The sequence below is a fragment of the Capricornis sumatraensis genome, chromosome 7, assembly GCF_032405125.1.
Source record: "Capricornis sumatraensis isolate serow.1 chromosome 7, serow.2, whole genome shotgun sequence".
NCBI lineage: Eukaryota > Metazoa > Chordata > Mammalia > Artiodactyla > Bovidae > Capricornis > Capricornis sumatraensis.
Genome location: NC_091075.1, coordinates 59623590 through 59649308, shown reverse-complemented (window position 1 = coordinate 59649308; position 25719 = coordinate 59623590). Strand labels below are relative to the sequence as shown.

Here is a 25719-nt window from a genome sequence, read left to right as displayed (position 1 = left end):
CTATTTCTTATGCCTGGCACAGTGTTCAGTTCACACTGACTGAATTAAACCAATCTTTACCAATTGCACACCCCAGGTGGCGCCAGCGGTAAAGAACCTGAATGCCAATGCCGGAGACACAAGGGACTCTCGGGTTAGATCCCTGGATCAGGAAGATCCCCTGGAGGAGGAAATGGCAACCCACTCCAGTATTCTTGCCTGGGAAATCCCATGGACAGAGGAGCCTGGCAAGCTACAGTCCGTGGGGTCTCAAGAAGAGACGCAGCATGCATGCATCACTAGTTGTGGTGAAGCCAAATAAGAACATTCTGCTTGCAATGAGAAGAATTTGTTGGGGAACTGTGTGGTGGTCCAGTGGTTAGGACTCTGAATTTTCACTGCCGTGGCTCTGGTTCAATCCTTGGTCAAGGAACTAAGATCCTGCAAGCCATGGGGTGCAGACAAAAAACAAACAAAAAAAGAATTTGCTATTTTTTAAGAGTCGGTACAGATATTTTAATCCAAGCACTCAGCACTGATGAAGTCGAAGAAGGGGAGGCTCATACATCAAAACTATGAAAGAGAGGACACAGCAGATTCTAAATTTACACTAGGTTATTTATTTTGAGAACTACGCACATGCATTTTTTAACCAGTGATCACATTTTGAGTCTTAAATAGGAGCAGTTTTTTTTTTCTAGTAGTTAACCACATAGAAACTATCTAACAAATTAAAATCTATAATCTTAAAATTCTTTGGGTTACTGTTTCTTTTGAAACTTTGATTTCCAAGATATACATTTTCAGTCTAAAAAAAAGAAAGTGAGGGTAAGACTTCATGCTTCCATGTAGGCCTCATTTTCTTTTGCATCTCTCACCCTGTTACTGACATTTGTAATAAGAAGTAAAATATCATCTAAAGCCTTTAAAGGAAAAGTTATTGAACAATTATGTTGAATTATGCTAATTATCAGTTTGAAGTATTAAATATGTCATAAATGTAATAAGAAATTTAAAATAGTATATGTTGTATATCTATTTTTAAAAATAGCATCATTTAAAGTTAGTTGATGGATGAAGTATTCATTGGTACATCTGGTTTGGGATACTGATCAAAGATGGTAAGGCTAGCTTTACACAGAAAATGCCAGAAACGCTCCATAATGGCATTGGTCTGTTCACTTAAACAGAAACGCCAAAAAGAAAAATCTCAAATCTTATTTAGTGTAATTTTATTTTCCTCTTAAAACACAAATGCCAAATACGGTCAAAAATATAAAACAATTTTTCTTTTTCCCTTCTGCATTGTAAAAGTCAGTGGTAGTCACCTCATTTATTATGAGCAGTCCTGAGAAAACCCAGAATATAGTGTAAGTAGAAGGAGAAAGGCAAAAACAGATTTCAAAAATCCAAGTGTTATAAATGAAGCTTTGAGAATGGGAAGCACATGGCTGTGGCATTTATGCACATGCATGTGCAATTTATCTCCAGTTGTTTGTTTTTTTTTTTAAGCTGTGAATCCCATTAAAGCATGCCATCATAATTAAAATATGATCTGGCTCCAAATTTAACATCAAGGAACTAACACCGGGCAACTACGGGCTCCAAGCCGTGCCTGCTGCTATGAGGATCATATTCAAAGTATTCTTAGTCTATTTTTTGAGGAGGCAGCATTGTTTCTATTAATCTATATTAATTAACTATAACTGCTTAGAAGCAGACACAAAGCTATGCAAGATTTTGGTTACAGAGAAAACTATAACAAAGACAGGAAAAATGAGGAAAATCTAGAAGACCATTAATAGGGGCTTGACTAATTATGGTACATCCATATATAGGGCAGATGGCAGCAGGGGTCATTCTGCCATTTGGGAGATTTAAAAAAATCAGATCAAAATCTCTTCTCATGAGGAAAGAGAAGCCCGGCATCCACCCCAAATTCTCCAGGGGTTCCTGGGAGTCCACAGCTCCTCCTGTTCCCTCTGCCTCTGGATTCCAGCCCCCAGGGAACACCGGCTCTCTTTCCTCTCCTTCTTTTTATCACTCATAACTCATTCCTTCTCTGTTCACTGAACCACACAGTCCTTTTTTGTTGATGTCCACAAATAATGTTCACACCTCTTATGTGTCGTGGACTCTATCTGTTTGGGGATATCAGCAAGGGAAGGCCGTGGTGGGAGAAAGACAGACAGAGAAATTACTGCAACATAATCAACATAGCAACTAACTAAAACAAGGCTTCCTATCCTTAGAAGACCCTGGTCATTCTTCCAACTTCGCCATCAAAAACAGGAATTTCATTTTGGCCTCAGCTTCCCATCCTGTTGAGGCTTAGCTTTCTCCAAAATCCTTTTTTGTTTTTATTGTTGTCATTTTTATTTGGGGGATTTTATTTTATTTTTTTGGCTGCACCTTGAAACTTGCAGGATCTTTGTTCCCTGACCAGGGGTTAAACCTGTGCCTCCTGCAGTGGAAGCATGGAGTTCTAACTACTAGACCATGAGGAAATTCCCTATTTGAAGATTTTATCTCAGTTTTGTTCTTCTTGTATCTTTTTTTTTTTTTTTTACAGCTTTATTGAGGTATAGTTGACATTTAACGCTGCAGAAGTTTAAGGTGTACATCCTGCTGATTTGATACACATATATTACAAAATATTACCCTATAGGTTAGTTGAAACCTCCATCTCATCATGTAATTACCATTTCTTTTTTTGTGGTGAGAACATTTAAGATCTGTTCTCTCAGTAACTTATAAGTATATAATACAGTATTAGTAACTATAATGACACGCTGTACACTAGATCCCCAGAATTGATTCACCTTTTAACTGGAAGTTTATATTCACTGATGGGCTTCCCTGGTGGGTCAGATGGTTAAGAATCTGCCTGCAATGTGGGAGACCTGAGTTCGATCCCTGGGTTGGGAAGATCCCCTGGAGAAGGGAACTGGCTACCCAGTCTAGTATTCTGGCCTGAAGAATTCCATCGGCTGTATAGTCCATGAGGTGGCGAAGACTCAGACACAACTGAGCGGCTTTCACTTTATACTCATTGACTGACATCTCTCCATTTCCCTCACCCTCAGCTCCTGGTAACCACCACTGTACTCTCTGTTTCGATGACTTTGGCTTTTTTAAAATCCCCTATGTAAGTGATATCACACAGTGTTTGTCTTTCTCTAACTTATTTCACTTAGCACCATGCCCTCAAGATCCATCCATGTGGTCACAAATTACAGAATTTCCTTCTTTCTCATGACCGAGTAATATTCCATTGCATCTGTGTACCTTGTGTTCTGTACCCTTTCATCTGCTAATGGACACATAGTGGTTTCCGTATCTTAGCTATTGTGAATAACAGCTGCAATGAACATGGGAGCAGATACACTGGGATCTTGTTTTCATTTCCTTTGTATATATACCCAGATGTGGGACTGCTGGATCACACAGTAGTACTGTTTTTAATTTTCCAAGAAACCTCCATACCATTTTCCATGTGGCTGACCCAATTTACATTCCACCAACAGTGCACAGGGTTTCCTTCTCTCCAAGCCAACACTGAGCTTTTGTCTTTTTGATGACAACCATTCTAACAGGTGTGAGATGATATCTTATCATGGTTTTTCTTTGCATTTCCCTGATATTAGTGATACTGAGCACCTTTTCATGTACCTGCTGACCATCTGTATGTCTTCTTTAGAAAAATGTCTATTCAGTTCCTCTACTCATTTTTGTTTTTTTTAAAGACCTCATTCAGCATCATAATCAGACTATTACATTTAGCAATCAACAGCATAGGTGCAAAAAAAAAATCTACGTTAAAACTCTTTGTTGGAATGCTTTATACTTTTCAGAGAACAGAAACTAAAATAATCTGTTCTACAATTAGTCACAAATACAGTCCTAGAGTTTTTTGCCCATACCCACGAGTATTGTCTAAAACATGTCTTCTTTGTAGCACAGTCCCTGCCACCACTGTGCTTGGCTGAGTTCACAAATCTTCTATAACCTGTAGCTTCCCTGTCACTTTCTCTGGCTCTCCTCTCCTGCTAAGCTTTGTTTCCTGGCAATAATTAAAACCTTCTGCCACTGCCATAGCTACGGCTGCTGCTGGAACCACCATAGCCACCTTGGCTTCATGGTTTGGCAAAGTACTGGCCTCCACCATGGCAGGAGCCAGAACTTCTGTCTCCAAAGGTTCCTTCTTTCATGGGTCCAAAATTTCAACACTGATTGTTGTAATTGCCAAAATTATTGCAGCTTCTGCCACCTCCAAAACTGGTTTCATTATTACCAAATCCATCATAACCACCCCCACTGCCACCATATCCGCCGCCACCATGGCTGCCACCAAAGCCACCTTGACCACTGAAGCTTCCTCCATGACCAAAGTTGTCATTCCCACCAAAACCACCTCCACGACCACCACCAAAGTTTCCAGAACCACTTTGACCTCTCTGGCTGGATAAAGCACTAGCCATCTCTTGCTTAGACAGGACTTTTCTCACGTCACAGCTGTGGCCATTCACGTTGTGGTATTTCTGAATGACAGTCTTGCCTATGGAGTCACGGTCGTCAAAAGCAAAGCCTCCCTTTTGCCAATACCTCAGTCAGCCATGATTTCAATCACTTCAATTTTCCCGTACTGTTGAAAATAATCTCCCAGGTGATGTTCTTCAGTGTCTTCTTTGATGCCACCAACAAAAATCTTTTTCACAATTAAGTGGGCACCAGGTCTTCGCGAATCTTCTCTTGAGATGGCCCTCTTTGGTTCCACAACTCTTCTGTCCACCCTGTGTGGCCTTGCAGGCACGGCTGCATCCACCTCTTCCACTGCGGCATATGCGACAAATCTGAAGCGTCTGGAGCTCTTGGTGTTTGGATGCCTCATCACCACACAGTCTGTGAGCATTCCCCAATGCTCAAAACGGCTCCTCAGACTCTCATCGGTTGTTTGAAAGCTCAATCCTCCAATGAAGAGCTTCTGCAGCTGTTTGTGCTCTTTGGGAGACTCTGACTTAAACGTGACGGCATTGGAAGTAGGGGAGACTTCAACAATGCTTTCTCAGCGGCGTCCGTGGGCAGAAAGCCTCGACTCATTTTTTAATCCAATTTTTTTTTCTATTGAGAGGTATGAGTACTTTGTATATGTTAGATATTAGCCCATTATCAGATATATACTTTGCAAATAATCTCTCCCATTCTATAGGCCGTCTTTTCATTTTATTAATTGATTTGCTGTGCAGAAGCTTTTTAGTTTGATGTGTCCAACTTGCTTATATTCGCTTTTGTCGCTCCAAATCTCGTTTCTTTCTAATGATAGACAGATTAGACATCTCTGAGTCACTTCCAGCCCATCCTGGTCATGCTCTTTTTTCATAACCAAAATGGTTCATCAAAGCTAAACAAAGCTGATGCTGTCACCTTCTACCAATCATGAAGCTAGCCTTTCCTTTCTCCCTGCTGCACAAAACTGTAGTCATGCAAAAGGACACATCTCTACCATTATCAAAAATGTCTAAAAAATAACTATAGCTATAGCTAATTGTGTATATATATATATATAGGCTTCCTGGGTAGCTAAGCTGACAAAGAATCCGCCTGCAATGCAGGAGACCCCAGTTCGATTCCTGGGTAGGAAAGTTCCCCTGGAGAAGGGATGGGCCACCCACTCTAGTATTCTTGGGCTCCCCTGGTGGCTCAGACAGTAAACAATCCACCTGCAACGCAGGAGATCTGGGTTTGATCCCTGGGTTGGGAAGATCCCCTGGAGGATGGCATGGCAACCCACTTCAGTATTCTTGCCTGAAAAATCCCCATGGACAGAGGAGCCTGGCGGGCTACAGTTCATGGGATTGCAAAGAGTTGGACACAACTGAGTGACTAAGCACAGCACAGCATATATATATATATATATGTGTATGTATGTATGTATGTATATCCTGGAGGAGGGCATGGCGACCCACTCCAGTATTCTTGCCTAGAGAATACCCATGGCAGAAGAGCCTGATGGGCTACAGTCCATGGGTCGTGAAGAATCAGACACAACTGAGGGACTAAGCACAGCACACACACACACACACACATATATATACATATATAGACAGGGAGATCTCAAAAGGGAGACTGAGTTTAAAAAGATATGTGGGGTCTTCCCCAGAGGCTCAGTGGTGAAGAATCCGCCTACCAAGGCAGGAGACATGGGTTCAGTCCTTGATCCGGGAAGATCCCACATGCCACGGAACAATGAAGCCTGTTAGCCACAACTACTGAGCCTGTGCTCTTGAGCCCAGGAATTGCAGCTGCTAAGGCCACACACCCTACAGCCCATGCTCCACACAGGAGAAGCTGAGCACTGCAACTAGACCGCAGTCCCCACTCGCCACAACTACAGAAAAGTCTGCAGAGCAGCAAAGATCCAGCACAGCCATAAATAAATAAATAAAATTATTTTTTTAATGATAAGTGTAGAAAGGAATATATAAATTGATTACATATAAAAACATTTGTTTCTATAATAAAATAATAAAATCTATAAGGCTATACACCAATCTGTTCGTTACTGTTGATTCCTCTCTAGGAAGTGGGATTAAGGGACAACTTTTAATTTTAACTCTATTGTACTATTTTTTTTAATATTCAGCATAAATGCCTTTATAATCAGAAAAACATTTTATTTGGGGGGAAAACGTTGATGCCAAAAAAGATGGGCTCAAATCACAGCTGAAGGGATTTAACCTACATACCACAAAGTTACTGAGAAGTAAAGACTACTCAGCTTTCATGAAATCTTTCCCACAATTCTCACCAATAATGCCCCCAAAGTTTGTGTTCATCAAATCCAGAGAACTGTGCAGCAGAACTGAGAGGCAGTGAGTACTATCATAAACAAAGACTCTGAGGGGAAAAACACTCAGTAGGGATGGGAAGAGAGCGATGGTGTCTAAGACTGAAATTCTGGCTGAACAAGAGAAATCTGTACTGATGAGGAAGAAGAGGAAAAACAAGGAAATAAACTATTAATAATATGGCTGCACAGGAGGGTTCCAGAAGAGATTTGGCCCAAACATTAAAAACAGAAAAGGAGGACCACATCCTCCAAGAATAAATACAAAAGGTAACATCCACTCATACATTCATGAAGCAACCCCCTGTAGCAGGCATGGTTCAGGTGCCAGGGTCTAGCCTGGAACAAGACAGGCAAAGGCCCTGTTCTCTTGTTGCTCTGGCAGGTCAGTAGACTGTAAACAAGGAAGCATACAAAGCAGCAAGACAGTTCCAGATAATGATAAGCATGACAAAAACATTTTGTAGGGCTTCCCAGGTGGTGCTAGTGGTAAAGAACCTGCCTGCCAATGCAGGTGACGTAAGACATGTGGGTTTGATCCCTGGGTCGGGAAGATCCCCTAAAGAAGGAAATGGCAACCCATTCCAGTATTCTTGCCTGGAGAATCCCCATGGACAGAGGAGCCTGGGGGCTACAGGCCATGGGGTCACAAGAGTTGGACACGACTTAGGACTAAACCACCACCACCACAAAGACATTAAAATCTAATGAAGTGTCAGTGATTGGTGTGGGAGTACTTTTGACTGGGAGGCTGGAGGATGAGGCTGAACTGAGTTCATAACAGTCTAAAGAACCAACCGCATGAAGAGCTGGGAGCAGCGCTCTCCAGGCAGAGGCAACAACAAATACAGAGACCTCGTGTGGAGAAGTAGGTTGTCACATTTTAGCCATGTGAACACCAGGGTGGCTGGGGTCCAAAGAGCACTGAGAAGAGTGTGGGAAATGAGGTCCATGTGGAAACTCCAGCAGAAATACAGGAGTTTAGTCCAACTACATCAGGAAGTCCTTAGAGAGGTTTTCGAGCAGGGGAGTGGCATGAATTGGTAGCAATTCTAGAGGTGCTCTGGATGCTAGCTTGGTGGAAAGAAGAAGCAAGAAAGGAAACAGGAAGAAAAGTTAGGAACTACTGCAACATTCCAGATGAGAAATGGTGGAGTCGTGGGCTCAGGATTAGTCATGGAATCAGAGCAGTGACAGATTTGGAATGGGTCTTGAATAATTTGGATGAGAGTGTGAAGGAAAGAGAGAAATATAGGAGAAAGATGACTCCTAGATTTTGGCTGTAGCAACTGTCATTGTCACTTAAGAGCTGCAGAAGATGGAAAAACCACAGGTTAGTGGGGAATAAATTCAAGGGTTCTATTTTAACCATGTTGAGTTCAAAATGCCTATGTAGTGGCTAAGTAGAAGTCAAGTTCAGAGTTGGATAGATGAGTCTGGAACTCCCTGGTGAGTCTAAGCAATAAATTAACTTTGAGAGTCCCCATCAAATAGGTGGTATTTACTGCTATGATGAGTTCATCTGGAAAGTGTGTCAAAGAGAGAAACGTAGAAGACAGTCTCAAGGGATGTACAACTCAGAATTAAGAAGAGGAAAACCCAACAAAGGAGACTGTGTAGAAACCACTATTAGAGGCAAAGGGAAAGTAGCAAGTTGTGGTTTTCCAAAAGCCAAGAGAAGAGAATGCTTTAAGATAGGAGAAACAATGTCTTGTCGACTACATCAGAGTTACTGGATGAGAGAAGAACAGAGAAGGGACAACCAGATTTCACAAGCTACAAGGGACTGCTGACATGTAGGAGCCATCAGTGGAATGATCAAGACAGAAGCCCAGTTGGTAAACCAAGGAAAAAATGGGGATTTTCCTGGTGACCCAGTGGTTAAGAATCCACTTTCCAATGCAAGGAACATGGGTTCCATCTCTGGTCTGGAAATATTCCACATACTGTGAAGCAACTAACCCTGTGAGCTGACTTGTGAAGTCTCTGATTCCTAGAGCCCAGGCTCCACAGGAGAAGCCACCACAATGAGAAGCCTTCGCTCTTCAACTAGAGAGTGGCCTCCCGCACACTGCAACTAGAGAAAGCCTGTGTGCAGCAACGAAGACCCCATTTTTATTTATTTAAAAATAGATTTCAAAAATTTTAAAGCAATTACCCTCCACTTAAACAACTGAAAAAACAATAATAAAATGGGCAAGTAGAAGCAAAGGTAGCCACCATGGCAACTCTTGAAAGATGGAGCAGAGACTGGACCAGATACTGGAGGAAGCTGGGGTGTGAAATGGGGTTAGAGGCTGGCTTGTTTTTAAGACGGGAGATACCAATACTCAGAAGACCAAGCAAGAGCAGACCAGGAATTTCAGTTCTGTGTTATTTTTCTTACCATTCTTTAGGAACCAAGCACGTCAGCATCAGTAGGACAGGAAGTCTTATCTGACTTTCTCTTCCATTCAGTTCAGTTCAGTTCAGTCGCTCAGTCGTGTCTGACTCTTTGCGACCCCATGAATTGCAGCATGCCAGGCTTCCCTGTCCATCACCAACTCCCAGAGTTCACTCAAACTCACGTCCATTGAGTCAGTGATGCCATCCAGCCATCTCATCCTCTGTCGTCCCCTTCTCCCCTGCCCCCAATCCTTCCCAGCATCAGAGTCTTTTCCAATGAGTCAACTCTTCGCATGAGGTGGCCAAAGTATTGGAGTTTCCTTCCAAAGAACACCAAGGACTGATCTCCTTTAGAATGGACTGGTTGGATCTCCTTGCAGTCCAAGGGACTCTCAAGAGTCGTCTCCAACACCACAGTTCAAAACCATCAATTCTTTGGCACTCAGCTTTCTTCACAGTCCAACTTTCACATCCATACATGATTACTGGAAAAACCATAGCCTTGACTAAACAGACCTTTGTTGGCAAAGTAATGTCTCTGCTTTTGAATATGCTGTCTAGGTTGGTCATAACTTTCCTTCCAAGGAGTAAGCGTCTTTTAATTTCATGGCTGCAGTCACCATCTGCAGTGATTTGGGAGCCCAAAAAATAAAGTCTGACACTGTTTCCACTGTTTCCCCATCTATTTCCCATGAAGTGATGGGACCAGATGTCATGATCTTCTTTTTCTGAATGTTGAGCTTTAAGCCAACTTTTTCACTCTCCTCTTTCACTTTCATCAAGAGGCTTTTTAGTTCCTCTTCACTTTCTGCCATAAGGGTGGTGTCATCTGCATATCTGAGGTTATTGATATTTCTCCCGGCAATCTTGACTCTAGCTTGTGCTTCTTCCAGCCCAGCGTTTCTCATAATGTACTCTGCATATAAGTTAAATAAGCAGGGTGACAATATACAGACTTGATGTACTCCTTTTCCTATTAGGAACCAGTCTGTTGTTCCATGTCCAGTTCTAACTGTTGTTTCCTGACCTGCATATAGGTTTCTCAAGAGGCAGGTCAGGTGGTCTGGTATTCCCATCTCTTTCAGAATTTTCCACAGTTTATTGTGATCCATTAGGGGCCAATAAACAGACTATTAAAAATTTTCTGGGTACTGGAGAGGAAAGTGATCAGAAGACATCAACATGAATTTAGCAGAAATGAACCACTTCGTGTAATACTTGTGGATCAAGACACTGCTTGATTTTTTACACGACTACTGTGATAGCCTCCTAACTGATCTCCCTCTTCTATCTCATCTCACTACTTCAAAATCTGAAAACAAATCTAATTATTTCACTTCCCTAATACCTCTCATGGCTGACATAGCACAACCTTCTTAAGAAAAATACCCAATATCCTTAACAACGTAGATCAAGCCCTGTAAAACCTGACTCCAGTCTTTCTTTCCTGTCGCATCTCTGACCATGCAGTTTGCAAAACATCACATCACAGCAGCTCTAGCCACAATGGACAACTCTGCACACCTTTGTCCCACTTTGGCTTGATGCGCTGTATCCCCTACTTGTGCATGAGTGTGTGCTAAGTCACTTCAGTTGTGTCTGACTCTCTGCGACCCCATGGATTATAGCCTGCCAGGCTCCTCTGTCCATGGGATTCTCCAGGCAAGAATACTGGAGTGGGTTGCCATGCCCTCCTCCAGGAGATCTTCCCGATCCAGGGATTGAACTTGTGTCTCGTATGTCCCCTGCATTGGCAGGTGAGTTCTTTACCACTAGCACCACCACTTAGGACATCCATTCAATCTGCACCAAACTCATCAGCCTGGGAAATACCTAGAGGATCTTTAAAACCCACTCAAATGTCTTCCAAATTACATTTGGAAGGTCCCTCCAGAAGACAGAGGTATGACGAAGAACTAAACATTTCAGGAAACAACTCCATTCAGCGTAAGAGATTTAGGAACAATTCCGTTTTCTGAAACAAAAGAGAACGTTGTCAGGTAGTATATGTGGACACAGGAAGATGATGACTTGCCAGGTGAAACCTCCAGCCATGTCCATTGTTTGATATGACCCATTTAATTATTTGATGGCTATCATTGTCAGGAGGAGCCAAAAATCAGTCTCTAGAAGTTTCTCTTGTTCCTAGTTCTGCCCTCTGGAGCAATTTAGAAATTGTCTACTTCGTTTTGTATACAGCAGCTCTTCACATAACTTCAGGCACTTATTATGAGTACACTAGGCCTCCTCATGGTCTCTCAAATTTGCTCTTTTATAACTTACAGATGTTTGCTAACTCCCAGCGGTGCAGCCTTCAGAATCTATATTTGGCAAATAAAGCATCATGCTACTTCTTAAGGGGACAATCATGGCTTACTTGACTTTGTACCCTAGCACCCAGCCAAATAAATGTACATTAGTTGCATTCCAAAGAAAGAATTAATGTAAAATCTGTAACATTTCAAATACATCACTCGAGGACAGGAAAGGATGACTTCTGATGTTCTGCTGGAATTGAAAGCAGCTCCTTTCCTGCCCTGAAGTCACATGTAGTTTTCTGGTACATCCTGCATCGAAGTCCTCCCCTAAGCCCCATTCCTAATCCAGCCTCTTCTGAGACTTTCTCTGAACTGGGCTTAGTCTCCAGTTGGCTTGTTCTGGTTGGTGGTTCAGGATCACAGGCTGCAATTAGTGGGGTGGACACTTAACCATCCAGAAGGGGGACAAGCACTCAAAAAGATAAAAATTAGAAACAAGAGATTTATCTCTTTCACCATATTCCAAACTAGCAGCCCACAGAGTTCTTAACCACTGTAATATGCACCTAGAATTAAAAACAGGTCCTAGTGTTTAATGTGATTTTTTTTGAGAGTAACTTTGAGCAAAATTCTATCACTAACAAATAGAAGGCAGCAAAGGAAACCAGAAAAGCTGAATCAAACGTTCAACTTATTTCCAGAAATCTTTTCTAGGTAGCTTATCGAAGGCTGACTAGTAGAAAATGAAAGCTACATATGTAATTTAAAATTTTCTCGTAGGCACATTCATAAAGATATAGCAAAAGATGGAATTAATTTTATTATCATATTTGATTTAACCCAATATATAGAAAATATTGTGATTTCAAAATGCAACCAAAATAGAAAATTATTGAGATATTTTACATTCCTCTTTTCCAACCAAGTCTTTGAAATCCACTGTTTTGACACTTACAGCACATTTCAGTTCAGACCTGCCACACTCCAAGTGCTCAACAGCCGCAGACAACTACCAGTGACTGTCCTGGACACTGGAGGTCTAGGCTATAAATAAGTCCTTCTAAGACACAAGTCAACTTTAGGTTCAAGACACTTGTAAAGTCTATTCTTAGGAACAGATTTTTAAAAATAATTACCAATGCAAAGCAATCAGGGGAAAATGCAAAGCTATAAAAAGTGATATGCATTGAAAATAAAGATGTCTAAAGAAATTATCTAGACACCGATCACAAGGTGGATGCTTCTGAAACTCTCAGACTCATCTCTCAAAGCCAAAAATAAATTGCATAATCAATCCTGTGTCATGGACCCAAACCTTCCAACAAATACTTTGGAGTTCATGCAGTCCAGGACATTCTTTTTATAGATGAAAAAGAGTCCCTGCCAATCCCTGTACCAAGCAACCGGCTTCTGTCTAGGGTGACAGACAGTCGAGTGTTGATGGGTGGACACAGACACACTGCTCCGTGCACCCATGCCCTGCGTCATAGCCACTGAGTGGGCCCCTAGGTGAAACCTTACATAACAACCAGGATGGGATAAAAGATGCCACGTGGTAATTTTAACATCCATGAAAAAATCCTCCAAAACATATGCCACAAAGCCTTCTCAGAACCATTCCCTGAGTAGCAAAGAAAGACTCTTGTCTGATATCTAAAAATTAAGAACACTCAATGCAAAAAGGCGCTAGATTAGAAGAGCTGCAAAATAATACTATGCTCTTCAGAATAATCACCCTCAGGAACAAAAACACTCCAGCTCAGTGTTATAATTTCGATCTTCACTCCAGCGAAGAAAGAAAGTAATGAGCCAGCAAATATAACAGCCAAGCAAGAGATGCCACCGAAGCCAGCCTCTATTGAAAATCCTGAAATAAATGATGCACGTTTTAAGTCATAACTTAAAATTCCAAGCAGATGGGGAATTATTAAGACAAATGAATGATGGGTAAAAGTGCAACCGGAACAAAGCTATGATCAAAATCAAATTTTTTTAAATTGTTAATTAAATCATAAAACTCAGCCAAAGCAACTTGGGCTTATATAGTGGACTTAAGTATTAAACCTGCTAATCACAGGAAAATTACTTTAGACCACCTTTTCAATTGATATGTAACATAATGAATCCAGAGAGGCTTGGTGGGGTAGTAGTCCGTCAGTTATTGAGAAAGATGGTGTGCTTAGAGGGTCTCATGTGAGACTACATTGGCCCTATACCAGAAATTTCAAAAGGAAACCTTTATTGCTCTTAAGGTAAATACATCAATAGTTAAGCACTCTTAAAACGAGCAGTATGGGAGCCCACAGAGTTCAGCCTCAAATATAGCTCACTTTTAAGAAATGCAGTTTCGTTGCCAAAAATCATAGAAAAGGAAACCCATTCTTTCAAACGACACTAACATTCTCTCAATCATGCCTTCCTCGGCAGCACTTAGAAAAGTCTTTCTAGAAGTAGACTTCTTTCTAGACCTTTTCATGCAGTCACCCCACTTCCTTACCCCATGCTCCTTTGGCATACTTTTCTTTCCTCCTCGTCCCTAAGGTTTTAGTACTTCATTATTTTGCAGCAAGAGATAACATTTCCTCCTTAGAAAAGGGAGAAATGAAGCTAGCAAGATTCTAGCAAATCCACGATGCTCTTAGGGAGGGTGAGGGAAGGGAAGCTCTGCTCATTCATAACAGCCATCACAGTTACGAAACCTCCATGTTGTGCCCAGACTGGACAGACTGTTGTGCCCACATCAGCCCTAACTAAAGTGGGAAACAGTGTTTGAAAATCCAGGACAGGTTACAAGTATAAGTCAGCTGAAGAAGAGTGGGTCCTTATAGCAAAACTCCTCCCACACACCCCAATTTCTGCCTTACCCCGGGTCCCATGAACTGTCCATTCCCCCACCTAACACCAGCCTACACTTCTCTTCCATTTATTATCAGCTCAATAATCCTTGTCATTCCTCATTCAAAATCCATTCTTTCCATTCATTGACATAAAACAGCAACATACACAGTCAGAAGCCCCAGCCCAACACTTCCACTGCCTGAAACTCAGTGCTGGAAATTCTTTTAAAGGCAGCAGAGCTTTTTACTTTGTAGATTTTTTTTAAGGAAAAAAAAAAGGATTAAAGTGTAAATACTCTTCTGAGTGATCTGAAGTAACACTCAAGTGAGTGGCCAAGCTGATGTTCTTCTTAGAAGAGACAAAGCTGAAGAACTGGAGAAGGAAAGAATATTGAGATAATTCTCTTAGACTTTACACTTTTCCTAGGGGTGAGTCCAGGAGGAACTCTTGATTTCTTTGTCATATGATGAGGTAAAGACCTACTCAGGGTCACCCATGTAGCTGTCTGTCTTCCAGAGTGGATTTTTTAAATTTCCTGCCATGGATTCTAACTTAAAACTGAACTTTAACTCAGAACCTTATGCTACTGTGTCCACATGTGTTTGGAGCGATGTTCTCGGATGTTATGAGAAAAATGTAATTCATGGTTCAATAAATTTAGAAACTTAATGGACAAATGTACAATTAAAGAGTGAGACAGAAAATATATTGTTTCCCTAATACAACAGTTTTTAGAGTATGGTCTGTATAATTCAGCGAACAAATATTTTCTGAATAATCACTGCATTATGTTACAGAATCATTTGTGCTTAAAATATTCATTAAAGCACAAGACAGACTAATGGATTTTAACATAAGAAAGTGCAAAAAGTGCTTTGATATGGTTCCGGATTGCACACTGCAACAAACCTTTAAGAAACTGCATTTGTCTAGTTTATGTATAGCATTAAAGAAAAATATCCATAATTTTCTAAAAAGGCTCAAAAATATTTCTCCATTTTCCTAGTACATATCTGTGCGAAGCCAAATTTTCTTAATATGCTCAACCAAAACAACATATCACAAACAAAATGAGTGGAGAAGTAGCTGCGAATTAATAATTGACCACTAATCCAGACATGAAAGAGATTTCCGAAAAAACCAAAAAACCAAGCAAACAAAATTAAACGATGTCAGTTTTATCACTAAAATTTTGGGGAAAATACAATTGTTTTTACAAAAAAAAACTATTCAGGCTAACACATAAGGAACTTATCACTTTTTCAATTAATACCTTTGTACTATCTCTGTTTTAATTTCTAATATAGTAAGTATTAATAGACATAACACACATTAATGCTCTTTGGGATCCTGAATAATTTTTAAGAATGAAAAGCATCTTCAGATCAAAAAGTCTGAGATGCTGTCCTAATGTATTTTGATCATGGAGGCCTTTCTCTGTGGAACATCTTGAGTATATTCTATGAAGCATACAATGGGACACACAATTTCATGCTAAGCTTATAAAACTATTCCCTATCATGTCTCTTCTCAGACCTTCGTCAGTAAGTTAATCTATATGCTGTTCAAAGATTTCCTCTCATGGTGGCTTTGTGCTTATGACTCTGGCAGTAAATGCATATAGTCTCCTCTGGCAAACACAGGTGGATACTGATCTCCCTTACCTAGAAGAGGGCTCATAGCATTATTTCTCTGAGCAAACATTACAAATAGTCTGGAGAAACGATGACACAGGTTAAGTTGCTCCCACAGCAGATAATGCTCTGTGGTGAGACAGGGTGCCAGGATGACCCAAGAACCCAGCATCGTGCCAGCTAGAATCAGTGCCAGTTTGCTTCACTATTCAGTTTTCAACAAGAGAATCACTGATTCAGATGCCTATGTTACAAATTACTCTTTTATGAAACAAGCGGGATGACAGCAATTTATTACTCTGAGTACTGGCAATTTGTGTTTGTAAAAATTGTAAGCAAGCCAAAGATAACTTAAGGACGGATTCATATTTCTACCGTGGCTTTTTAGAGCGTAGAGAGAGGTCTTCCAGCACGACTCGAAGCCCCAGTTCCAGAATTTAGTTATAAATCTCTTCTTCCTGTCAGGTAGCTGAATGACTGGCTGGAAGCCTGTTCTCAGATGGCTATAAAAGATTTTGGGAAAGAGTCAGAAGTATAAAGTACTGAACAGCTATTCCATGCAGAGACTGCCCCCAAGGAAACAGTCCTTATATAGAGCTGGCGTGGAGAACAGGCTGTACAGTCCTCTAATTTTCATTCTGGAATTTGCCCAAATAAGAGCACCATTAAGTTCACTTAAGCAGTTTTGTTTTGTTTTTAATGTCCGGCTTATAAAAACGTTGCTCAAGGTTGACCAGGATTGCATCCTGAGAGCTGAAGACGCTCATCTTGGTCTTTTTGTTTTTGCTTAAGATTTGAAATGGAATTAGTGTAAAATCTGCTTCTGATAAAACTTTCTTTAATGAAAATTTTTATTGGCATAAATGCTTACTAGTTTCAGGTCCCTTTCTGGTTCATGCAGTCCTCCCAGCAGCTCTCTGAGACAGTGACTATGATTACCCCATTTTACAGATAAAGAAACGGACTCAGTGTTGCCTAAGGCCACTAACTTTATAGATGGTTGACAGGACTGGAGTCTAGGAAGTCAGTCCCTCTGACCTCTGAACCAGGCCTCTGTCCCACTGGAGATTCATGAACAATAACATCAACTGCTTTTTAATAAGAAGATATCCAATTCTCTATGTAAAATAGTGGTTTTAAGCTCCAGGTGAGCCATTATTTCAAAAAGCCTTCCTTACACTCCGGTGTGTTGAACTCCACTCTGAGTTCCTGACACTCGTCCTGGCCACAGACTGAGTTGTGTTTAACTGCCTGGCGAAAACCTTGAATTTTCAAATGAGGTTTGTGCACCCTGGAGGTTATGAAAAAAAAAAAAAAGTGTGGTGTAGGGACAAAACATTAGCATTTCTCTTTATAGTTACTGACAATTTTTTTTAAAATTGGAGGATAATTGCTTTACAATGTTGTGCTAGTTTCCGCTGTACAACAACGTGAATCAGCCGTAAGCCTGTATACAGCACCTCCCTCCTCAGCCTCCCTCCCACCCTGCTCATTCCACCCCTCTAGGTCATCAGAGAGTACCAAGCTGAGTTCCCGGTGCTATACAGCAGCTTCCCACTAGCTATCTATTTTATACAAGGTAGTGAATGCATGTTAATGCTATGTTTACCACGAGGATTGGCATTAGCATCCTCAGAGTCTGCCGCGGTGCGTGTGGAAACAGCCACATAGGCCCACCACACAGGCACACAAGGCACTCAAGACGAGCGTGGGCATTTCTCACTGGCAGGGTTAACACCCTCACCTGCTCGTCTGCTTCCCGAAGCTGGACCAAATCTCAGTTTACACAGGCACAATTGAGAAAGTGGCTGTCAGGGTTATATTTTCAACCATACCTAAACTAACTCTCACAAAACAGCCACGTGGCTTCAAAGGAGCCCTGCAGAGAACTGCAGACAAATGCTAACAACAATACAAGCACAAATGAACAAGAAAATAGTAGAGCTGGTGATGTTTTTATCATTTCTTTTATAATATTTTTCTCAGCCATATCATAAGCTATAACAACAACAAGCCAGTGAGGATAGACTTGAAGGTGGCCCCCCAAAAAACCAAAACAAAAAACAACTGAAGGTATCAAAACTTAGATTCACAGCCTCTACTTTTTATGAATGGTCTCTGCCTAAGTGAACATGATACTTTGGGAAACTGACTAATAAGACTCTTAGACAGCTTACAAATAAATATATTTTTGTTAACAGCATCAAAAACGTAGAACTCGCTGATCTAGAACTTTGCTACTCAAAGTGCAATCTGCAAAGGGGCAGTGCCCACATCATCTGGCAACTTGTCAGAAATGCAGTCTCAGGGTCCATCCCAGACCTACCGGATCATATTTTGCATTCCCCAGGTCATTCATGGGCACATTTCCGCTTGAGAAGCACTGCTTCAGGACACACATCTTAAATGATCTGAATCCTAGTAGTTCAGCTCTTCTGTATATGTTTCGAAAGATTTCTCTGTGAATTTTGGAACTCATAAACTTCTCATTTTAATAAAATATCTATTATCAAATGATCTTAAAGATTATAAAGAAACCATCCCCATAAACCAAAATCCAGTGAAATAATCTTGTATAACTGCAGCGTTAGTTCCTTATTAATTCTAGTACACGTAAATGCTCTAACCCCATACAACAAAGACCTTCCAGCCACACCCATTTTTTAAATCCCCACCTCCACTTACTTTTGTTTGATCATCGGCTTTGAACACATAGCAGATACTCTGCTGATTGGCTGCATCATTTTTAATCAGACAAGCAAAATAACTTGGGTCGTGACTATTGTGAATCAGTTTGTGAACTCGTTGAGGCTTACACTCGAAGATGCTGGAACAGATCAATGGATCCCATTGTTGACTTTTTCCTGGTTCAGGCTCACATCTCAATCCAGAGGGTGAAACACAAAGGCGGACTGGCTTGGTGCCAGGCTCCTTTTTGGAAGACTGCCCACTGAGCCTTCGCACCTCTGCCACGACCCACGGCAGCATGGGCATGGTAGTCAGAGAATGTACAGGCAAGGAGCCCACCAGCTGGAGGCCAAAGTCCACCGAGACCTCGTTAGGGAATGGGTGTTTCCTTGCTGTGAAGGTTATTGGTTCCATGTTGGGAAAGGTCTGGAAACTCAGCAAAACGTTGCCACTGTTTTTCTATTTCAGACCAAGCAATCTATTTCACATGCTTCTGAATCCTGTGGGAGAAAAACAGAGGCATTAGAATTTAATGAAGTCATGGCAATAGCTACTTTCAAAGAGATTATTTCAGCACTTGAGAGTCTGAAACCCAAATAGACAAAGAAATGGATATTAGCTCAAATAAGCTGCTCTGCCTAGAAAGAGCTTTCTTTAAATTGTATTACATATAAAACCTAAAAATGCTGTAACTGTCACACTCACTATGGGTTACAAAGCTCCCAACGGGAGACTCCTGTTAAACTCAAGCCTCAGAGTCAACAGAGACCAGCTCCATAGAAAGTAATATAGTGCTTCTTGGACGGCTTTAAACCCTGCTGTATTATTTAACGTACATTACAAGACATTTTTTTAAGATGACTAAATTCAGTACTGGTGGCTCCCCCAAGTAATCTTGCAAGAAAAAAGTCAGCTATCTATCATGACAGTCTATTGAACCAGACCAGTTTTCAATAAGTGACCTTATCACTTATGATACCCCTTAATTTTTAAAGGCTCTCCCCGATGTAGCGCAGAGGTTCCGAATCACGAATTCAAATTCCATTAACACATACTTGGTGACTATTACATTCTAAACACCATCACAAATATTTTGTTTCATTCATGTACTATACACACCCCATGTCTCTTCTCATCAATAAAGGGTGTTTTTTTGTATGAGACTCAAACTCACTCAAGAGGTAATTTTCCCTTCTCTATGGGTGACTTTCAACAACCACATTTGATATATCCTAGCTTACTCCTTGGAAGAAAAGTTATGACCAACCTAGATAGCATATTCAAAAGCAGAGACATTACTTCGCCAACAAAGGTCCGTCTAGTCAAGGCTATGGTTTTCCCAGTGGTTATGTATGGATGCAAGAGTTGGACTGTGAAGAAAGCTGAGCACCAAAGAATTGATGCTTTTGAAGTGTGGTATTGGAGAAGACTCTTGAGAGTCCCTTGGACTGCAAGATCCAACCAGTCCATTCTAAAGGAGATCAGCCCTGGGTGTTCTTTGGAAGGAATGATGCTAAAGCTGAAACTCCAGTACTCTGGCCACCTGATGGGAAGAGTTGACTCATTGGAAAAGACTCTGATGCTGGGAGGGATTGGGGGCAGGAGGAAAAGGGACGACAGAGGATGAGATGCTGGATGGCATCACCGACTCAATGGATGTGAGTTTGAGTGAACTCTGGGAGTTGGTGATGGACAGGGAGGCCTGGCGTGCTGCGGTTCATGGGGTCACAAAGAGTCAGACATGACTGAGCAACTGAACTGAACTGAGTGCCCTTATAAGAGACCTAGAGAACTCTCTTTCCACTTCTACCATGCGAGGACACAGGGAAAAGAGAGCAGTCTATGAACTAGGAAGCCAGCCATCACCAGATTCTGAATCTGCCAGCACCTTGATCTTGGGCTTCCCATCCTCCAGAACTGTAAGAAATAAGTTTCCATTGTTTATAGATTACCCAGTCTGTGATATTCAGTGACAGCAGCCTGAATGACTAAGACAGTCATTCAAATCCCTTCTTTACTCTATTACTGCTTCTTAACTGACAACACCTAAATAAATCTTACTTTTTTTCTCAACTGGAGAAAAGGTGCCCCCACACTCAATACTGCCTTCATGTATTTCTTAGAGTAACTCAGCCAACACATAAAATTGATCATATCACTCCTCTGCTAAATCCTTAATCACAGCCCCCATAAAATCTACTCTTTGACATGGCATATAGGATCTCTTCAGAATCTAGTCCTTTCCATATTTCTAACCACGTATACTCCTCTAAAATGCAGCTTTGGGAGCTTTCCAGGTGGTGCAGTGGTAAAGAATCCACCTGCCAATGCAAGAGACGCAAGAGATGCAGGTTCAATCCCTGGGCTGGGAAGATCCCCTGGAGTAGAAACTGGCAACTAGTTACAGTATTCTTGCCTGGAAAATTCCATGGACAGAGGAGCCTGGTGGGCTACAGTCCATGGGGTTGCAAAGAGTCAGACTTAACTGAGAGACTGAGCACGCACGCATAGGCACATGCAGCTTTTGGCTCTGAAGATAAGTAACTAGACACGGTTCCCCACATGCGATGGGATTTCTCATGCCTCTGTGCCACAGTGCATACTGTTCTCTCTGTCAGGAACATAATACCTGTCACCAACTGTAGAGAGCCTGAGAGTTTACCCTGCTTGCAAACTTACAAGTCAGCCTGCCACAAGTTAGCCTCCTGAGAGAGGACATGAGACTCCCACGTCAAAGGACAATTTATTACTCAGAGCAATAGCAGTAGCCACAGAGGCAGCACTGTGGCTGGTTCCCTGACCTTCAGTTCCCACAGGCCAGGTGACATCTGTATCCACAGTAGGTTACAGGAGAGGCACCTGAGATTTGGAAGCCTGAATATTTTATAATAAGGAGTAAGCATGTCTGTCCTTAAATTCTAGAGTATCTTCCAGAGAGGGACACTATTTCTATCTTCTTTGGCTGTTTGCTATTGAAAAAAATCGAAAAGGTGGTCTAGAACAAAGCAGTTGGTACCTCTGCTCACAAAATAGCATCATGGACAACCCAAGGAGACTCTCTCAATGAAATGAAAAAATAGGATCATTGACAACCCAAGGAGACTCTTCCAATGACCCCACTCTTGTCGTCTAACCTAATCCCAACTCATAGACAAGTCCTAGTTCAAGCAACTGTCGCCTCTTTCATCCATGGTGATTCAAGGCAGCCATCACGATGCCCTGCTGCACTTTGTACCTAAACATCATATTTACTTTAAAAAGTTTGAATAGGTGTCCCTAAACAAGTCTGTAAGCATCTTAAGCTCATAAGGTTTGGGGTTTCTGAAATCAGTATTCAAATTCTAAACCATTTCTGAACTACAATTGAAGTCTATTCTCTTTACCCTATGTTCACTTTGTGACATATATGCATATATCCAAAGAATGAATTTTTATAATTAATTTGAACATGGTTAAAAGCTAATTTTTAAATTTTAGATGGTTCAAAGTTTAGAAATAAGCCCATATTTTATTTAGAGTGCTAATATATTTCATAATAGTATATTCCCTATCTCTTTTCTTTTAAAGTAAAGCTTCTCTTGATGATGAAAACAGACTAAAAGCTCATATAACCCCATTAATAAAGATCTCTCCTTTTTTTATTTCTCTCACCTACAGGTGAAAGTGGCATTAAATGTCTGGCTCAGCTTCCACTCCTGTAACTGAATCTCTTCAAGTTCTAACTGTTGACAGCTGCTAATCCCAAGACATGTTTAAAGAAGTGACTAGAATTATTACAAAGGATAGACCCAAGATCTATCAATGAGAGTAGATGAGGCAGTTATTAATATGGTGGTGACCAGTGTAGCAGAATTGCTTTCAGTTTTCTTTTAAGGGAATACAAGCATAAAGCAAAAAAATTACAGAAGTTAGTCGTTTCAATCATTTGGTAAATAGTCATCAAATTGGTCCTGCAATTTCACCGTCAAAACTATCTGGATGCCTCAGATTTTCACTTTTCAACCAGGTGGGGACATCTTAGTTTCTCTGTAAAAAACAGACTGGACCTTAACACCTTAACACTGTCAATAAACTATCAAATCATAAGTTCTACTTCAGACGGAGTCCTAATTATTTATAAGTAATTCAGATTCTGCTGACATAAGATTCATGGTAACTTAGATTCAGTGAATAACTAATGTTCAATGAAAAGTTACATAAAACAGAAGAACCATTCAATCCTAACAAACCATCAGATTATTTTTAAGCCATCTCAGTCCACATCATATGCATGTAACCTGTGACCATCCTTGAGGGCCCAGGGAGAACCATCTATTCCAGGAAGTCTCCTGTGCTCCATATCTCAGAGATACTCTGGTCTGTTAGTCATGTTCTCGATAGCAGTCATCTGTGCAGAAGTGCTACCCCTCCCCGAGATCTTCTGTGTTTTACAACAACTCCTGCCCACCACAACCCATTAACCATGGTGGGACCCAAAATACAAAGACATTCTTTGATCAGAATAGTTTCAATAACCTTGTTATTGAGTCCTGCCATGATAAATACCCCTGGAAGCATGTATCTAAAATCACAAAATTTTAAAGCTAGAAAGCCACTCTAGCCACTTTTCTTTTAAAGCCACTCAAATTTCTTTCTTACATGCAGGAAATGAGGAAACTGAAGAAGCTAAATGGTTTGTCCAAGTTTGGTGACAGAATTAGGACAATACAAGTCCCTGACTCCCTTCCAAGCGTGGCAAAGAACCTGTTTTCTTACAAAAACACTTTCAAGTGTGAGGCTGAGAAAACAAATTTCTTTTCCAAATCTCAAGTTTACTCTTACAAAAGGATGGAACAAGACCATCCCCAAGTTTTCTTCTGTCTCTAAAATCTGGTGAATCTCATTTTCATAATGTAAAATACCAAATGTCCCCGAGACTGTGTGGGGATAGAAAGCTGCTCTGATCTTCCCTACAGGAATATAAATGTGGAAGAAGTACATGAAGACAGCCTGGGGTTTATTGATCAGGAAGCGAGAAAGGGGATGGTGGGAGTTAGCTGGCTGCCATTGGGAGCCCCCTCTCTTCCCAGCACCCATCCACTCCCTCCCTCCCAGTAAACCACAGGGAGTAGGATGGGGACTTTCCAGTAACCAGCCATCCACTGCAGCCCCTACCTTCTCAGACGCTGGTGGGAGGGGAGGATAGATAGATAGATGAAGGGAGGGCTATTGGAAGCTTCTAGCTCCAGGCCAGGTTAGAAACCAGTCAATACTGATTAGCTGTCAGGGACCTGCCGGAGAGACAGGAAACCCCCAAGGACACTCATTTCCCCTTGAGAATCAATGACATTTTTTTTCCTTCTGTTCTTTACTCTAGATGGAGTAGCTTGCAGCTGAACAGGATTATTCTGCCACTTGAATACTCTAATCGCATGCAGTGAGATCACTGGCTTGGCTCGGCTGTTTGTCCATTTCCTGCACAGAATCCCACCCAATCAGAGAAGTGTGTTACTCACTCAGGAACTGCTCGAGGGTCCCCAAAGTCTTTGAAGCAGTTGGCTATTTCACCAGCACGGCTATTTCACTGAATGGCTCCTGGAGCTAGTGGTTCTAACCTTTACTTCATCGTGGACGCTCCAGCACCTGGCTTTGCCTCTCTGACTTGACACATAAAACAATGCTGTTTTGAATGACTTCCTTCCTATATAAATCAGAGCCAATTCAAGCCTAGTCCTTTAGAACATCACTGTCACTTCCTGTATTCTCTTCCAGGGTATTGCCCAGGATAGAAGGGTGGGGTGGGATCGTCCTAGTTGGCCTCTAGGGGTTATGTCTAACCTTCCCTCCTGCATGGCTGCTGTCAATTATTCTCCTAAAAGTAACAGAGTCAACTGTTAACACAGAATTACACTTACCTGTGAGTCTGTTAACAGGTTTTGCACTCACAATAGCCCTGACCAATGAAGACCATTATTACCATATCTGAATAAGAACTACTATGGACTATAATGATCATTATCGGCTCCAGTTTAATGATGAGAGACGTTAAGGAAGTTGCTGGCACAGAGAAGTGAGGTCACTTGCCCAAGGTCATACTAGCAGCAAGTGGCAGAAGCAGGATTCAGACCCAGGTCTTTCCACTCCAGAGTCAGTATTACCTATTAACTAGTATTGGATATCACACATATGCTCTTCTGTGTTCTTACAGCTCTCACAAGAGTCTTTTCATCACCCCCATTTTATATGTGTCCTCTAGCTAGTAAATAAGGAAGGCAGGATTTGAATCCAGACCTCCCATGTGCCCACATTTCTGTTCTTTGCAATCTGACAGTATCTCCAGATGCAAGTAACACTAAACTATCATTCTAGTAGACGAGCAGGGTTATTTTTCTACCTAAATTTTACATCAGTAACCTAAATCCAAGGACTTTCCAGGTGGCTCAGTGGTAGAGAGTCTGCCTGTCAATGCAGGAGCCACAGGAGGCTCGGGTTCAGTCTCTGGGTTGGGAGGAGCTCCTGGAGAAGGAAACGGCAACCCACCCCAGGATTCGTGCCGGGAGACTCCCACCGACAGAGGAACCTGGAGGGCTACAGTCCATGGGGGTGCGAAGAGCCAAACATGACTGAATGACTGCGCATGCATGCATTGCAACCTAAATCTAGTGTCAAGATGATATGCTCAAACTGTAAAACAAGCAATAAGCAATAGCATAAGCAATACACGTTGTGTACTTACTACCAAGCATTGTTCTAAGCACTTTACATGTACAGATTCATTAAGTTTGACAACTAACCCATAAGGTCCCCCCTCTGGAAGTTTAGATTCACAGATTATGTGTGTGTGTGTGTGTGTGTGTGTGTGTGTGTATATATATATATATATATATACAATGTGTTGTTAAATGGGTACATCTTCTTTTTAAGAACAAAAAATAGCTGCTTCTTGTCTCAAAGGAAACAGGCACACTCAAAATTAAATGCATCTTTGCTGGTACTAAAACATATTTCCTACATTCTGCACAGCTTCACTGAAACCTAAGTGTCAAGAACATTTCACATGGCCCCAATATGACCAATCATTTTCTAAACATCTGAAACCTGAACAGGAACA

The 25719-nt window shown here is 41.3% G+C and overlaps 1 protein-coding gene and 1 pseudogene across 3 annotated transcripts in view; both read right to left on the bottom strand.

The window, feature by feature from the left end:
* The window catches only part of TBC1D1 (TBC1 domain family member 1), a 217306-nt gene extending 198263 nt beyond the window's left edge, over nt 1-19043 (bottom strand). For all 3 annotated transcript variants that reach the window (XM_068975380.1, XM_068975382.1, XM_068975381.1), the window contains exon 1: nt 18627-19043. In XM_068975380.1, coding sequence (XP_068831481.1) covers nt 18627-19043 — 417 coding nt within the window. The remainder of the gene's footprint in view (nt 1-18626) is intronic.
* LOC138082214 (heterogeneous nuclear ribonucleoprotein A1-like) lies at nt 4053-18342 on the bottom strand (annotated as a pseudogene).
* Nucleotides 19044-25719: the final 6676 nt, after the last annotated feature.